The sequence below is a fragment of the Lutra lutra genome, chromosome 10 (genome assembly GCF_902655055.1).
Source record: "Lutra lutra chromosome 10, mLutLut1.2, whole genome shotgun sequence".
NCBI classification, from domain to species: domain Eukaryota; kingdom Metazoa; phylum Chordata; class Mammalia; order Carnivora; family Mustelidae; genus Lutra; species Lutra lutra.
In genome coordinates this window covers 98,721,862-98,739,062 of record NC_062287.1, presented here as the reverse complement: position 1 = coordinate 98,739,062, position 17,201 = coordinate 98,721,862, and the positions used below count along the sequence as shown (strand labels likewise).

At 40.6% G+C, this 17,201-nt stretch overlaps 1 protein-coding gene across 1 annotated transcript; it reads right to left on the bottom strand.

The window, feature by feature from the left end:
• Positions 1-10,140: 10,140 nt before the first annotated feature.
• Positions 10,141-11,070, bottom strand: LOC125079185 (olfactory receptor 4B1). The gene has a single exon (XM_047692644.1). It carries the CDS (start codon positions 11,068-11,070, stop codon positions 10,141-10,143), a length of 930 nt encoding a protein of 309 aa, XP_047548600.1.
• Between the last annotated feature and the right edge of the window lie 6,131 nt (positions 11,071-17,201).

Sequence of the window (17,201 nt, the reverse complement as noted above, 5' to 3'; positions counted from 1 at the left end):
TCAGACACATGAAAAAATGTTCATCATCACTAGCCATCAGGGAGATTCAAATTAAAACCACATTGAGATATCACCTTACACCAGTTAGAATGGCCAAAATTAGCAAGACAGGAAACAACGTGTGTTGGAGGGGATGTGGAGAAAGGGGAACCCTCTTACACTGTTGGTGGGAATGCAAGTTGGTGCAGCCACTTTGGAGAACAGTGTGGAGATTCCTCAAGAAATTAAAAATAGAGCTTCCCTATGACCCTGCAATTGCACTACTGGGTATTTACCCCAAAGATACAGATGTAGTGAAAAGAAGGGCCATCTGTACCCCAGTGTTTATAGCAGCAATGACCACGGTCGCCAAACTGTGGAAAGAACCAAGATGCCCTTCAACGGGTGAAAGGATAAGGAAGATGTGGTCCATATACACTCTGGAGTATTATGCCTCCATCAGAAAGGATGAATACCCAACTTTTGTAGCAACATGGATGGGACTGGAAGAGATTATGCTGAGTGAAATAAGTCAAGCAGAGAGAGTCAAGTATCATATGGTTTCACTTATTTGTGGAGCATAACAAATAGCATGGAGGACAAGGAGAGTTAGAGAGGAGAAGGGAGTTGGGGGAAATTGGAAGGGGAGGTGAACCATGAGAGACTATGAACTCTGAAAAACAATCTGAGGGTTTTGAAGGGGCAGGGGGTGGGAGGTTGGGGGAACCAGGTGGTGGGTATTGGAGAGGGCACAGATTGCATGGAGTACTGGGTGTGGTACTAAAACAATGAATATTGTTATGCCGAAAATAAATTTTTAAAAAAATGATTTAAAAAAAGTCAAAAAAATAAATAAATAAAATGAAGTGTCAAAAAATGATAAAAAAATGAGAAAAAGATGTCATCATCTGTCCATCCATCCATTCATCCATCCATTTATGCCTTCATTCAACAAATAGCACTGGGTCCTTAGCCTGTAGAAAGTAGCCAAGCACTATTCGAGGTGCAAGAGATTTGGAAGTAAAAAAAAAAGAAAATTTCTTAGTCTCACAAAGGTTAAATCCTTCATATCCCCAACAGACATAATGGAAGTGGAGGCAGACAATAAATAAATAAAAGTTGATCTGCAAGGCACATAGTAATAAGTCCTATGAAGAAAATAGAACAGGTTAAGGATGATAGGGAATGCTGGTGGGCATTACATTATTACAGTAGAAAGCAAAGGCCATATTTTGCCAAGATCTCTGTCTGCTGTCTTGAGAAGAAAGAAAGGGAGTGAGAAATGTAAGAAAACCAGTTAGGAGAACATCACAATAATTCAGTCAAGAGATGCTTGTGTCTTGGGTCAGGACAGTAGCAGTGAAGGTTTTAGGAAGTGGTCAGATTTTGGATAAATTTTAAAGGCAGAATAATGAGATGTACTGATGTTTTGATTAAGATGATAAAGAAGGAGAGAAATCAAGGTTATCTCCAAGGTATCAGGTCAGACTTGCCATTTACTGAGATGGGAATGGCTGCTAGAGAACCAGAATAGCAGGGAGTAATAAGAATTCTGTTTGGGACATTTTAAATGAAGTTGCTGTTGGTACACAACCTCAGGAGGCTCCCAGGTGAAATCTGAGAACAGCCCCTATACACAGAGGATAGGCGGAGACCTAAGAAAGAGGCAGACCACTCTGTATTGGTATGTGGAAGATTTAATCCACAAGGGAACTTAAATACATGGCTTGTCTTAGGCAGTTACAATACAAGATCTTTACAACCACCTGCCAAATCTTAAAATTTTAGAGATTTTAACTAGCTTCAGTCACATATACTGTCCAGGTGGCCTCAACACCATATTGCTTTCTCAAAGCTGTGTCCTTTGGCAGCTTCTAGCTCAGGGAAGGCATGTGGAACACACACTCCCAGTACAGGAATGGGGGAGCATCTTGCAATTGCTGGGGTCCAGCTCTCTGTCTGACCAACCAGCAGTTACATCCTCTCAATGACCTCCTCCAACCATTGCCTTTCAAAATCCCCAGTAGATTGCATCAAGAGAGTGGCATAGTTTATTCCCAACCTCAGTCCCCCTCACAGGAAGGCCAATTAGCAAATATCCATAGACAAAACATCATTGTGTAAATCCCAGAACCCAGAGTTGAGGCTGAAATACCACCACCAACAACAACAGAGGCCAGGAAAAACAGAGGCCTTATCTGTTATAATGCCTGTTATAAGATAAGATGAGCAGTTTAACCTTGACTGCACTGCCTCCCTCCCAAGCCAGCACAGCTACACCAAGAGGCCTCCCCTGAGCCCACAGCTTCTCCAGCAGGAAAAAGAAAACCCAAGGTGGACATGCAGCTTCTGAAGTGTTCCGAGACCCTTCTCAGGAGCTCCACTTGCTCTGCTCATGGGGAACACTGTGTGAACCTACAGAACTCAAACACTGGAGGTGATATAGAGACAGGGAAGGGGATGGGGCTTACGGCATCAGATCTTGGATGACCAAGTTCCTGCTCACAGTGGCCCCTGCCTGGCCAGGAAGTTCAGTTGGCAGTTCTGCTTAATTCACATCCCTAGCCAATGGCCAAAACAATTATAGAGCCCATACTATGACCCTGCCTGGGCAGCTGAGCAAATTCCCAGTCCCACCCAATTGCACAGCATAGTCTCCAATGCCCCTTCTGGGATGCAAGGCCACAGGTACCTAGCAGTGGTGGAGCACATACTCTGGCTCACCAGGGCAAAGGAACAAATTCATAATTCTGCCTCAATACTAAGGATAGCCTCCAGTCCCACCACTCTAGGAAGCATGAACACAGACACCTGGGAGCCATGAACACATCCTATGGCCTGACCAGGCAGGGAGCCAACCCAGCAGCCCTGTCCAGTTACTGAGTATACCCTCTGACCCTGAATAACTAGGGACCTGAACAGTAACAATGAACAGCCTTGGAGCCCAGCCTATAGCAGCACCTAACCATACAGCCCAGGCTAAAACCCCACCCAGCAGCAGAGTCTAGCATAAAGGCCTACCTGATTGCTAAACACAGCCTGCATCCTTAACCAGGCAGGGATCCAGCACAATCACAGATCATAGCCTGCAGCCCCACCTAACTAGACAGCAACCTCACATGACCTGGGAGCACAGTCTCCAGCCCTACCCAACTTCAGAGAACAGCCTGTTGCCTAACCTAAACACAGAGCAGTCAGTGGCACCTTCCAGCCTGAAGCCACATCTGACCAGGAGCTATTGGGTGGTATATTCCAAATGTTGAAAGAACCAAACTGCCAACCAAGAATACCATCCTCAGCAAAGCTGTCCTCCAGAAATACATAAGAAAGGCTTTCCCAAATGAAAAGAATTGAAGGAGTTCACCATTACTAGAGACACCTCACAAGAAATGCTAAAGGACATTCTACAAGCTAAAATGAAAAGGATGCTAATTAACAGGGTAAAAAAAACATATGACTGTGTAAAGCTCACTGCTAAATGTAAATAAAGTCAAAGTCTGATGCTTGAATACTGTGATTGTGTTTCATAAATCAATTACAAGTCTAGTTTAAAAGTAAAAAATACAATGGAATATTACGCAGCCATCAGAAAGGATGAATACCCAACTTTTGTATCAATATGGACAGGACTGGAAGAGATTATGCTGAATGAAGTAAGTCAAGCAGAGAGAGTCAATTATCATATGGTTTCACTTACTTGTGGAGCATAAGGAGTAACACAGAGGACATTGGGAGGAGGAGTGGAGAAGGGAGTTGGGGGATATTGGAGGGAGAGATGAAGCATGAGAGACTGTGGACTCTGAGAAACAAACTGAACGTTTTGGAGGGGAGGAGGGGTTGGGGATGGGTGAGCCTGGTGGTGGGTATTAAGGAGGGCACGTATTGCATGGAGCACTGGATGTGGTACATAAACAATGAATTTTGGAACATTGAGAAGATAAAATTAAATTTAAAAAAATTTTTTACAGGCATCTGACTGGCTCAGTCAGTAGAGCCTATGACTCTTGATCTCAGGGCCGTAAGTTTGAGCCCCATGTTGTGTGTAGAGATTACTTAAAAGTAAAATCTTTAAAAAAAAAAAGTTAAAAAAATGTATAAAAACAACCATAACTGTGATATAGTTTCAAAAGCTGGCTCATAAGAGATAAGATCTAAAAGAACCAGCCACAGACCAGTCAGGATCTCAGGGTACAGAGACAATCTTGTTCCTGATCTGAAGAAATAGCTACAAATTTGCAGCAGAAGTAAAAACTGAAGTGTGTGGACCCATGCTATCCAATGTGGTAGCCACCCACCACATGTAGTTATTTAACTTTAAGTGGAAATTAAAATAAATAAATTTAAATTTAAAATTTAAAAAAATTAAAGATTCAATTCTTCAGATTGCTAGGCATATTTAAAATACCAATTAGCCACATGAAGGCACTACCATGTATTAGAATAGATATAGAATATATCCATCATCACAGAAAGCTATTTTTTTATTAAGTTCAATTAGGCAACATTATAGTACATCTTTAGTTTCTGATGTAGTTTTCAGTGATTCATTAGTTGTGTTTAACACCCAGTTGTGTTTAAGACCCACTCATCACATCACATTGACAATGCTGATCTAGACCACGGCAGCTTCAGAAAACAGAATGTTTACATCCATGTAGGCAGGGACTTCCTCCATCCTATGTCACTGTATATCCCTGGCACTTAGAGCAATGCAGAACACATAGTACATGCTCATTAAGACTTATTGAATAGGGATGCCTGGGTGGTTCAGTGGGTTAAGCCTCTGCCTTCAGCTCAGGTCCTGATCTCAGGGTCCTTGAATTGAGCCCCGCATTGGGCTCTCTGCTCAGCAGGGAGTCTGCTTCCCTCTCTCTCTCTCTGCCTGCCTCTCTGTCTACTTGTGATCTCTGTCAAATAAATAAAATCTTTAAAAAAAAAAAAGACTTATTGAATAAATTATTAAGTAAACCTAATAGCTCTGAAATAGGTGAATGATTAAGTAAATTTATGCTACAATTAGACCATTGATATTATCAAGCCATGATAAATAACTTTTTATGAAAATTTTTAATTGCTCAGGAAATTGGTATGTAATAGCCTGAGAATATATGCCGATACTTACACCCATTCCCCTTTCTCCATTTTTTAAGTTTTTATTAAGTTTCAGTTAGTTAACATGCAGTGTAATACTAGTTTCAGGTGTATAATGTAGTGATTCAACACTTCAATACAACACCCAGTGCTCATCCCAAGAAGCATCCACCTTAATCCCCATCACCTATTTAGCCCATCCTTCCACCCACCTCCATTCTGGTACCTATCAGATCATTCTCTATAATTAAGAGTCTGTTTCTTGGTTTGCATGCTCTCTCTTGCTCGCTCTCTCTCTCTCTCTCTCTCTCTTTCCCCCTTTGCTCATTTGTTTTGTTTCTTAAATTCCATATATGGGTGAAATAATTTGTTATTTGTCCTACTCGGGCTGACTTATTTTGTTTGGCATAATATTCTCTAACTCCATTCATGTTGTTGCAAATAACAAGATTTCATTCTTTTTTATGGCTGAATAATATCCCATTGTGTGTATGTGTGTGTGTATATATATATATATATATATATATATATATATATATACCACATCTTCCTTATTCGTTCATCAGTTGATGGACACTTGGGCTATTTCCAAACTCCCCTTTCTCTTTAGGAACAAAACATCCTGATCTTAGCTAAACATAATTCCACTTAAAATAAAAGATTATATTTTCTGGTCTCCCTTGCAATTAAGGGTAACCATGTGATTAACTTCAATCAAATAAGATGAGAGCAAAATTGCTATATAGCACTTTTGCATAATCTCATAAAAGAGGAAGTATTCAGGGGCTCTCAGGTGGCTCAGTCTGTGGTGTCTCTCTCTGCCTCAGGTCATGATCCCAGAGCCCCAGGATCAAGCCCACATTGGGCTCCCTGCTCAGCAGGGGTCTGCTTCTACCTCTGCCCCTCATCATGCTTGTACTTCCTCTCTCTAGCTCAAATAAATAAATAAAATCTTTTAAAAGAGAGAGAGAGAGAGAGAAAGTGATCTTTTATTCCTCCCCTTCTTCCCTTTCCTGTCTCCTGGGATATAGATGAAATGCTAAGAGTGATGTTGTCTAACATGGCATCTATTAGCCACATTGTAGATTTTTTATTTTTTGAGGGACAGGAGGAGCAGAGGGAGAGAGAGAATCCCAAGCAGGCTCCAGGCCCAGTGTGGAGCCCTATGTGGGCCTCAATCTCACAACCCTGAGATCATGACCTGAGCCAAAAATCAAGAGTCAGACGCTTAAATGTCTGAGCCACCCAGGTGTCCCACCACATGTAGCTTTTAAAATATAAATTTCTTAAAATTAAATAAAATAAAATTTAAAATTTAGTTCCTTGGACTCACTAGTTCATTTCACTGCTCAACAGCCACTACAAATTTGTTCAGCACAGACACAGACCATCTCCAGCATGACATAAATTTGACTGGATAGCAGTGGTATGGAACACTAGAAAGAGTGAGGTCATGAAGTTCAAGCTGCGTGCTGAAGATGGTAGAGTCTGGATTTCTCTTTTAATTTTTTTATTTTTTCAGCATAACAATATTCATTATTTTTGCACCACACCCAGTGCTCCATGCAATCCATGCCCTCTACAATACCCACCACCTGGTGCCCCCAACCTCCCACCCCCCGCCCCTTCAAAATTCTCAGATCGTTTTTCAGAGTCCATAGTCTCTCATGGTTCACCTCCCCTTCCAATTTCCCTCAACTCCGAGTCTGGATTTCTGATAATGTTGTTAGACCTCCACAACTATGCTGGACTTTCTACCTCTATACATTTGTACTTCTGTCTCATTAAGTTGCCATTCTTTTTCTGCCACGTGTAGTGAAAACTATACCTTAAAAGATTAAATAATAAATGAGAATAGTACAAAATCTATATGCAGAGAAGCTAGCAACACTCTCCTAATTTTTAATCTTTAATCTAAACTTTTCTTTATTTTATGTTTAATACGTTTTTTTAATGCTCAGACAGAATCAACAGTTGAGAACGAATACATGTCTTCATTGCTAAATGGTATAATTAGACTGTTACACTTCTGTGAATTGAGAAGTTGTTTTTAATGTTTCACAACATTCTCTGGCTCTTAAACAATGGGAGAAAATGCTTTCCTTTGATTCTTATGTTTTTCCAGTGAGACCAGAACAAAGCAAGTAATTAGCTCTCAATAGACCCACCAAGTCTCAACCCTCAGTAGGTGAGGTAATCCCTGAGAATTTTGACAATTCTGTTAGTGTGGCTGTTATCTGCTCCTGCAGTATCCAATGACTCAATTGATTGATGATGTTCTTTTCCAAGCTCTCAGCAAAGAACCCACACATGTACATGACTAAGTGGCTCCCATCACAGCCCACATCCTAATGTCCCAGCCTTCCACAATACAAGCAAGGCATTGAGATGTAGAGAGGGGAACTCCACCGAGCTTGGTTCTGGACCACATGCTTTAAAATATGTATTAACAAAGTATAAGCACATTTAGCAGTAAAGACAATGTGGAGCCTATGTCATAATCTTTTTTTAATTGAAATACAGTTGACATACAATACAGTCAGCATCTATTTAATAAACATTTATTGAGCGCCTACAACATGCCAGGAACTGTGCTAGGCCCTCAAAGGCAGTTACGAGACAGAGAATGTTGAGCCCAAAGCAGCCTCAAAACAAAAGAATTAAACTGTCTTTAAATGCTTGAAAACTTTTTGGTATGGAATCAGGGCCTATTCTCAGTAGCTCAAAAGAACTAAAAGAAGAGGTATGTGTGGACAGACATGTAGTCATTTTGTAAAATAAAATCAATGACCAGCAGCAATAATAATGAGATGATGAGGGGCGCCTGGGTGGCTCAGTGGGTTAAGCCTCTTCCTTTAGCTCAGGTCATGATCCCAGGGTCCTGGGATCGAGCCCCACATCGGGCTCCCTGCTCAGCGGGGAGCCTGCTTCCTCCTCTCTCTCTCTGCCTGCCTCTCTGCCTACTGTGATCTCTCTCTGTCAAATAAATAAATAAATAATCTTTAAAAAAAAAAAAATGAGATGATGACTAATATTTATTGAGCCCATGGTAAAACTCTACCCTGCTGTTTTCTAAAAGCTTTACATATATCATTGTGTTTAATGTTCAGAATCATCTTGGGGATACATGGTACTATTAATCTTATTTTCAATTGTGCAAAACAATGTTCAGAGAAGTGAAGTAGCTTGGATCTTGGATTGTGGCTATAGGAATTGGAACATCCTACTAAATTTCAGAGCTTGAGCTCTTAAAACAGATGTGCTCTTCACCATGAAAGGATTCAGAGTGAATCAATAAATAATAGAGGACAATGCATGGGCATAAAGGGTTAATTCAACAAGCACTTATATTTTTTTCAGCAAGCACTTATGGAGCACCAGTTACATGCATATTTAGATCCACAAAGAGGGGACAGTGAATAGTCTTGCCCTTGAAAAAAACACATGTAAAATAATTATAATCAAAGTGATAAGGCAATGATAAAGGGATACAAATATAATCATGGACAGGAGATACAAATTCAACACAAGGAGGAAGGAAGTCAGAGAAGGCCTCATAAGGGAGATGACTTTAACCATCTTAGAGGATGTATAGGATTTTGCCATATGGAAAAAGGTAAAGTTGTTCTGGGCAGAAGTATTTCCTCAGAGTTTAATGATGATGTCATCCCTGGCCATGATTATTGGAGAAGTGAAGGACATTTCCTGGTGCCTTTAAAGCCACTATTCACCTTTATGTTCAGTCAGCTCCTAAGGAGCAAGAGACAAGTCCCTATGGCCTATAACACCACCTGTGATGCTCCATCCCTCTACAAGGAAGCTGCTTGAATTCTTTCACCTGATCCTCAGGGAGAGGTGAAAGGATGGAGTACAAATGCAACTCCAGTCCTTGTAATTCCAAAGCCAAAGAGGCAAATTTCATTATATTTTCTAAATTGTCCACAGTGATATGAGTCAGTTGGGTGAAGCAGAATTTCAGAGAGGTGGAAGGATATATGAGGTCACCAAGATGAGGATGGAGCAATTAAACCACTGTTGGCCAATACAATAACCCCCCTCCACAAAGGTGTCAGTGCAGGCAAGCTTGAATAATGGCTGAAGATCACAGAAATAATGGTCAGTCACACTGGGATCACAATAACAGAGGCACAGACTGTCAGAACAAGAACTTCACTGAGAAACACTAATAGGCATGAAAAGAAGTGGACATGGCATGGTCATTTAGAATAAAGGACAGAAGTCTGGAGTAGAAATATGCATGGACAGTATTTCCCTCCCCTTCATTCTTCAAGTTAAGCCTAATAAGAATTTTCTACATTCTGTGTTTATTTATATTTGGATAAGCCTAAAAGTAATCTTTCCATTAAAACATTGACTTGATCTTTCCCCACTGACAGCTAGAACCTATGCCACTTCTATTTTTTTTTTAACTTATGGATGCTGGACATTGTGAAAGGGATTGTGAAGACTGAAGAACTATCTTTTGTACCAACATGTCACAAGAACTGAAATTGCCCCAGAGATTTTTTTGGTACTTGTAATCAGATGGTCTATTTTACAAGATGCCAAGAACCAAACAGAAGAGCAGAAAAATTCTTGGATACGATTTTCAAAGATACACTTCTTCATATTGGAAAATAAGATCACATTGGTACCCTCTTCAAATATCCCATGATAATTTCTCTCTTTGGTTTTCTTTCTTAATGAAATACAGGTCATTATTAGGAGGTTGAAAAAGGAAGGGAGATAAGAGGGAGAGAGGGAGAAAGTATGTAATAGAAGTACTTTAACCTGTCAAAATATTCTCCTTTCCATTTGCATTTAATTTGAGTCTCAATACTACCCAACCCCATGACATGGTTGGATATCATGGAGCCAATCTGATCTCTGTCCTTGGAACATTATACCAGGATACCAGCCAAGTCTTTGGTTCTAAGAAGAATCACAGAAGCAGCAATATTAGGTCCTTACATTTGTTTCTGCCATTCCTGAATGTCTCACTGGAATCAAATCTATTTCAAAAACAGAGAAAAATCAGATATGTGGTTTTTCTTTATCAATTTCCCATTTTTACTCCGTTCCTGAGTTCTTTTTGCCCCACAACCTCCTCATGGCAATTTTCACCTCTGCATTTCTGAGTGTGTATATGATGGGGTTTAGCATGGGAGTGACAACTGTGTAGAACACGGCCACCAGTTTATCCTCAGTAAAGGTAGAGGAAGGTCTCATGTAGAGGAAGATGGCAGGTCCAAAAAACAAGAGGACCACTGTGATGTGAGAGGCACAGGTGGAGAGGGCTTTGTGCCTCCCCTCTGCAGAATGATTCCTCAGGTTGAACAGGATGACAATATAGGAGGACACCAAGATGAGGAAGGAGCACAGAGCAATTAAGCCACTGTTGGCCAACACAATAACCCCCTCCACAGAAGTGTCCGTACAAGCAAGTTTGAATAATGGCTGAAGATCACAGAAGTAGTGGTCAATCACATTGGGACCACAGAAGGGCAACTGGATGGTGATGAGAATCTGTATAATGGAGTGGAAAAAGCCACCAAGCCAGGAACCATTCACCAGTACATGACACAGTGGACGGTTCATAATGTTCATATAATGAAGAGGCTTGCAGATGGCCACATAGCGGTCGTATGCCATCACCACAAGCAGAAAGATCTCAGTGACCCCAAAAAAGTGGAAGAAGAATATCTGAGCCACACAGCCCTTCAGGGAAATGGTTTTAATCTTGGCAAGTAAGTCTGTGATGAATTTAGGGACTACAGTGGAGGAGTAAGTGATCTCCACCAGGGACAGGTAGCTAAGGAAGAAGTACATGGGGGAATGCAGACTCTTACTGACATTGACTGTCAGGACTATGAGGCCATTACCCACCACTGTGGCCAGGTACACAAGAAGAAACACCACAAAACACACTCTCTGCACCTCTGGATCCTGGAAAAGGCCAGTGAAAATTAATTCAGTCACATTATTTGTACTGGACTCCATGTGGAGAAGATGAATCTCAGAGAAGAGTCCTGTGACAAAACAAACATGTCATGATACCAATCATGCATGCTTATTTAGTACTTGCTGTTAATAGAACCCTTTCGAACATAACATCTTACTGGTTTATTTTACTTACTAATTTGTTAACATAACCAATATTTATCCATTCACTACCCAATAGCCCACTCAATACAAAACACTATGCAATCTATCTCACAAAAACTCCACAATCCCAATTTCACAATAGAGAAAACCAAAGCTCAGAGAGGTTGTGAATTAGCAAAGCCTCCCAGTAAGAAGTGGACCCAGAACAAGAACCACATCATTTTATTCCAACTAGTATGTTATCTCAAGTATACCCACACTGAAAATAATAATCAACATTTTCAGCAATATTACCAACAATCCTTATCATGCCTTAGAAAGAGAAATTCTCAAGTGAACTTCTGCTCCTGGATCCCTTTTTCCTCCATTTACTCCTCAGAAATGCCAATCTCATTAATAGTTCTCCCTCTCTAAAGAGTGTCTTCAGTGGTATCCTACATGATATTATCAAAGTTTCTGAATTTTTCAGGCCCTATGGCTTTGCCCAACCCCACATCTTCATGAAATGTAGCAAACATTTTGAGAAAATTGTGACACCTGGGGCCAAAGTGGACATCTGGAAGCTGTTGAGAATATAGGTCAGTATCAAACAATAGTTCACATATAATATATGGGGATTCACCTGTTCAGTTGTTTCTGTCTTCCAGTATTCTCATCTTTGTCAGCAGGAGGTGAGGATATATTTCAAGCCAGTTCTTTGACCAAATGTTTTATTAAGCATCTACCATGTGCCCAGGCAATTCAGGACATATGAGGGAAGAAAGAAAGATGGCTCTCACTCTCAGGAAGCTTGTTGCTTCATGCAATTCAGTAGCACATTTATGAAATGAGGCAGAGGGAAACTCTTGAGATTTTCTCTTCTTTTGAAATTACTCTGAAGTGGTCAGTCACAATGTTGTATGCCTGAAACTAATGTAACATTTTGTGTCAGTTATAGTTCAGCTAAAAAAATAAGTACAATTACTTTGAAGTATTTCTTTGTTTTTAAACTGACTGCAAAAAATATATATATATACACTTAACAGATTTTTTCTTTAAAGATTTATTTGAGACAGAGAAGGAGCAAGCACACAGGGATTGGAGGAGGAGAGGGAGAGAAAGAGTGAATCTCAAACAAACTCCACGCTCAGTGGAAAGCCCACTCTGGGGCTCAATCTCATGACCCAGAGTTCATGACCTGAGCCAAAACCAAGAACCAGACACTTAACCAACTGCACCACCCAGGTGCCCCTAACATGACAGATCTTTAAAGGAACCAAACAGAACTTCTAGAAATTACAATAGTTAAAATTTAAAACCTAATGGCAGCAGGACTGACAAAGTGGAATAGAGAAAAAAAATGGGAAATGGTTCAAGAGAAATAATAATTCAAAAGATAAAGAATAAAAAAGAAAATGCAGATATTAGAATGCGATGTGAATGACTAAGAAGATCTAAAATACATTTGATTGGAATCCCAGGCAGAGAAGAAAGAATTGGGACAAGAGCACCAATCCACAGAACTTTGAAGTATTTCTTATTCCTCTTATTTTTCCTTCTTCCACTTGTGCTTCCAAACTGAAAAAGATTAAGCACCTCCCCCATCACCAATTTCTCTCATAGTAAAAATTAGAAGATATACACAAGGTGACAATATGCTGAGAGAATTCTCAGCAAGTTACCTGGCTAGCACTGAAGGAAGAAATGGGGGGTTGTATGGCATAAAAGAAGGGTACCCAAGAAGAACACCTGACAGGAGAGGGGAAGCAAGAGGAGGTCCCCTTACTGGTGCAGAGGAAGGGAAAAAATGAAGGCATCAGAAACCACCACAGAGGATGTAAAACAGTCTGGTGGCCTAAGGGAAACTAAAGTATGTCTACCTGATATTCACCATTGTCATTGTTATTGTCATCCCAACAGCCACAGCAACAGACACTGCTGACATTTAGTTAGTATTCACTGTGTGCTGGACTGTGGTAAGCACTTTATCACTGTCCCCTCAATTAATTCTTCCTGTACCACTTTGAGGTAGCTAATTGATAGGTGAGTAAACTCTGACTCAGAGAGGTTAAGTAACCTGTCCAAATACACACCGCTTGTGAGTGATTGAGCCAAGGCTGGAATGCAGGGCTTTCTAGAAAGGGAGGGAGAGCTACCACTCCTCAGCCAGAGAAGAAAGGGGTTAGCCTCTCCAGCACCTTAGAGAAATAACACCAAGACCTATCATTAATACTAAATTTGTCCAAGTATGCCTTCCCTGTGAATAGCAGGAGCATTCAGTGAACTCCAAGTTACTGGGAACATTTCCATGCCACCACCTCTGGAACAAAAGAAACCAAGAAGCTGTGTGGGATACTGAGGAGAGTGTGAGACTTGGAGATGCCCCTTCTTCCTCTGCCCCCATGGCATGGATTTGACCAGGAGTTAGAGCTGCAGCTGTGGACTCAGTATCCCCCAGCAGGGGGGCCCTGACAGACTGCTTTTCTCAGCTGGGTCTTACAGCAGCATCATCATTCTGCCTGGTCCTCAGGCTGGATTCTTTGGAGTTACCTCTAACTCATCCTCTTCTGCATTTCCCACGTTTGCAAATCCCCACATCCTCTTGATTTCACTAGTTTTTTCCTCCACCTCGTCCTGCACCCTCCCTCTTCCAGCAGGATATAAGTTCAGGTGAGGATTGCCACAATTCCCCCATGCTCCAACTGTCTCCAGGAGTCCCAGGTCTTCAACCCCTCAATGTGTTCTGTATACTGAAGTCAGAATTCTTCCTGAGTCTCTCTGCTCAGATCACTCAGAAATGACCAATGTCTCCCAGGTGCCTGGAAATCAACCCTCAATTCCTCCAAGCTCTAACGTACTTTCTTGTGCTCCTTCGGGCCAACTTTACTGACCACTAAACAATACATATTATTGTCCTCTTTAGAGATCCCCTCACCTTCTCATTAAGGCAACCTGACAACCACCACAAGAGCATCTCTTACTTTTCACATTCCATGGGGTGCCTGCCCCTCTGCCTGCTGCTCCAAGTCCTACCCTCTCTACGATGTCCACTGTCTAGGAAGCCACCCTGGTCACTTCCACACTAGTTCATTCACCTCAACTCTTGACTCTGGAAATGAGTTTAAGTGATCATGCGTTAAATGCAGTAACCCATGTAGTACTCAGTTCATAGCAAACCCTCAAAAAATGTAAGCTGTTTTTGTCATAGTTGTTATACTTCTAAAATGCAAATCTAAACAAGTTATGTATTAACTTAAAATCTATCAACAGCTTCCCACTGCCTACAAGATTAAGTCCAATAGTATTAGCAGGGCATATAAGCACTGGATCCTGATCACCTTTCTAGTTTCACTTGCCAAGACTTCCTTCGGAGCCTATTTTCCAGCCATTCTAAAATATATATCATTCTCCCAAAATTGTCCGATACCCATATACTCTACATTTTATGTGGCATGCACACCTTGGCTTTCTGATTCGTGTTTATTCTTGCTTTAATGTTTAGGTCAAACACCACTTAGTGTTCCACTCCAGCCAACACTACATCTTTCTACTAGAGTATTTAGCAAATTTTATTGTAATTATTGTTTCTGTATCTGTCTCCCTTACTAAGTTGAGCTTATTCATGTCTAAATCTTCAGAACTAAATACATAGTAAGTGCCCAGTAAATGGTCATTGAGTTGAATTTTGAAATGAAGATATTCTCTACCACCTGCAACTGGAACCATACAATTTATTACAATTGATTTTTATATTGACTTATTGCTTACTGTGGTTTTATGTTGCTTACTTGTCTTCAGTTCATTACTCCTTAAACCCACCCAGCACCTAAGTGTCAATCTTACAGATGGGGCTCAGAATATATGTAGACTTCTGATTGATGATAAACTGACCAACCAGTAGAACTCATAAGAAAGAATTAGATTATTTAATGCTATCTGTCTACATTTTCCTTTCAGCCTATCTTGACCACATATAACACAGGTGTGACTCTTTCACCAAATATTTACAGTTGTGAATAATGTAGATCATTTCTATTTCAGAAACAGACATTTTACTGCACAGGGTCAAAGCCACACGTGTTACAACTTTGCAGTTAAGTTCACTGTGAGCTGGGTGGCTAAATCATCATATTCCATAGAAGATATTTGTTGGGGCGCCTGGGTGCCTCAGTGGGTTAAGCCTCTGCCTTCAGCTCGGGTCATGATCCCAGGTTCCTAGGATCGAGCCCCACATCGGGCTCTCTGCTCACCCAGGAGCATGCTTCTCCCTTTCTCTCTCTGCCTGCCTCTCTGCCTACTTGTGATATCTGTGTCGAATAAAAAAATAAAATATTTTTTAAAAAGAAGATATTTGTTGTTCTTTGTTTTGTCCAGTGTTGCAAGGACACGAATTATCTAATTCTCATTAAAAGACCAAATCTCTTACACAAATCTCTTACACATTCATGTATATATCATATCTGAGTTTGTATGTTGAGATTACCATTTGGATTACATGGTATATATTTTTAAATGCAAACAAAAAATTCATTAGGGAAATGTAAGACAGTTGTATCAGATGAGTGCATGGGATCATTGTGAGACACACAGATGATGAATTGCTGAAGGTCAGAGGTGACCCAACTTTGAGTGGAGAGAATAGTTCCAGGTTCATGGATCTCTAAAGGGCTGGAGAAAACAAAACAAGAACACCTGCTGAGCTGCTTTTCTCTCTCCTCAGGGACTGATCTACAATAGGGTCTATGGGAACAAGCACTGCAGTTGACAGCCCATTCTTAGCTCTATCACCTACGTATCATATGTCCCTGTAAGAAGATTCCTTTTTTTATTATTTTATCAGAATAGGGTAAAAATTCATATCTGATAGTGAAAAGAAGGGCCATCTGTACCCCAGTGTTTATAGCAGCAATGGCCACGGTCACCAAACTGTGGAAAGAACCAAGATGCCCTTCAACAGACGAATGGATAAGGAAGATGTGGTCCATATACACTATGGAGTATTATGCCTCCATCAGAAAGGATGAATACCCAATTTTTGTAGCAACATGGACAGGACTGGAAGAGATTATGCTGAGTAAATAAGTCAAGCAGAGAGAGTCAATTATCATATGGTTTCACTTATTTGTGGAGCATAACAAATGGCATGGAGGACAAGGGGATATGGAGAGGAGAAGGGAGTTGAGGGAAATTGGAGGGGGAGGTGAACCATGAGAGACTATGGACTCTGAAAAACAATCTGAGGGTTTTGAAGGGGCAGGGGGTGGGAGGTTCGGGGAACCAGGTGGTGGGTATTAGAGAGGGCACGGATTGCATGGAGCACTGGGTGTGGTACAAAAACAATGAATACTGTTATGCTGAAAAGAAATAAAAAATTTTAAAAAAATTCATATCTGACATGGTTGTTGCAAGAAATAGACCTAAGATAAAATATATAAAACACTCAAGAGGGTTGGCTGGCAAATAGGAAGTTCTCAATAAGTAGTAGCTATTATTAGTTCAGCCTTCCTGGTATTTATTTACATTTTTCTCTCCTTTCTCTTCCCCCCTTGCCCAAAAGAAAGACAATTAGTGATAAATTATCTCCTCTTCCTCCAAGCACTTCCCAAATAAAACCCTCATCCTAGGATCAGATAACAAGCTAATCATCCATTGATTACATGTAAGCCTAGGTAGATAAATGATGTTCTAGATCCTAACTAGATAGAATTTTATCCTCTAAAATAAGCCACAATGAGAGAAATCTGAGAAGGACAAAATAATAAGTGATAGAGAGCCTGAAAGACCTATTGAAATGAACTTAAAGTCATATCACAAGGGCCTCTTTCTCACAACTGATGCTAGACCCCAAGTGACACTTTATGGAATCCTAGAATGTGAATACCAAGGAGAAATTGAGGGCACATTCTGTTCAGCCCCCTCCTTTTTACAGAGGCAGAAACTGAGGCTCAGGGAGGAAAAGTGACTCACTCTAGATCATACAGTGATTTGGAACCTTATACTCACATTCAATCAACCTGAGACATCCTTCTGGGTATGTCATTACCTAC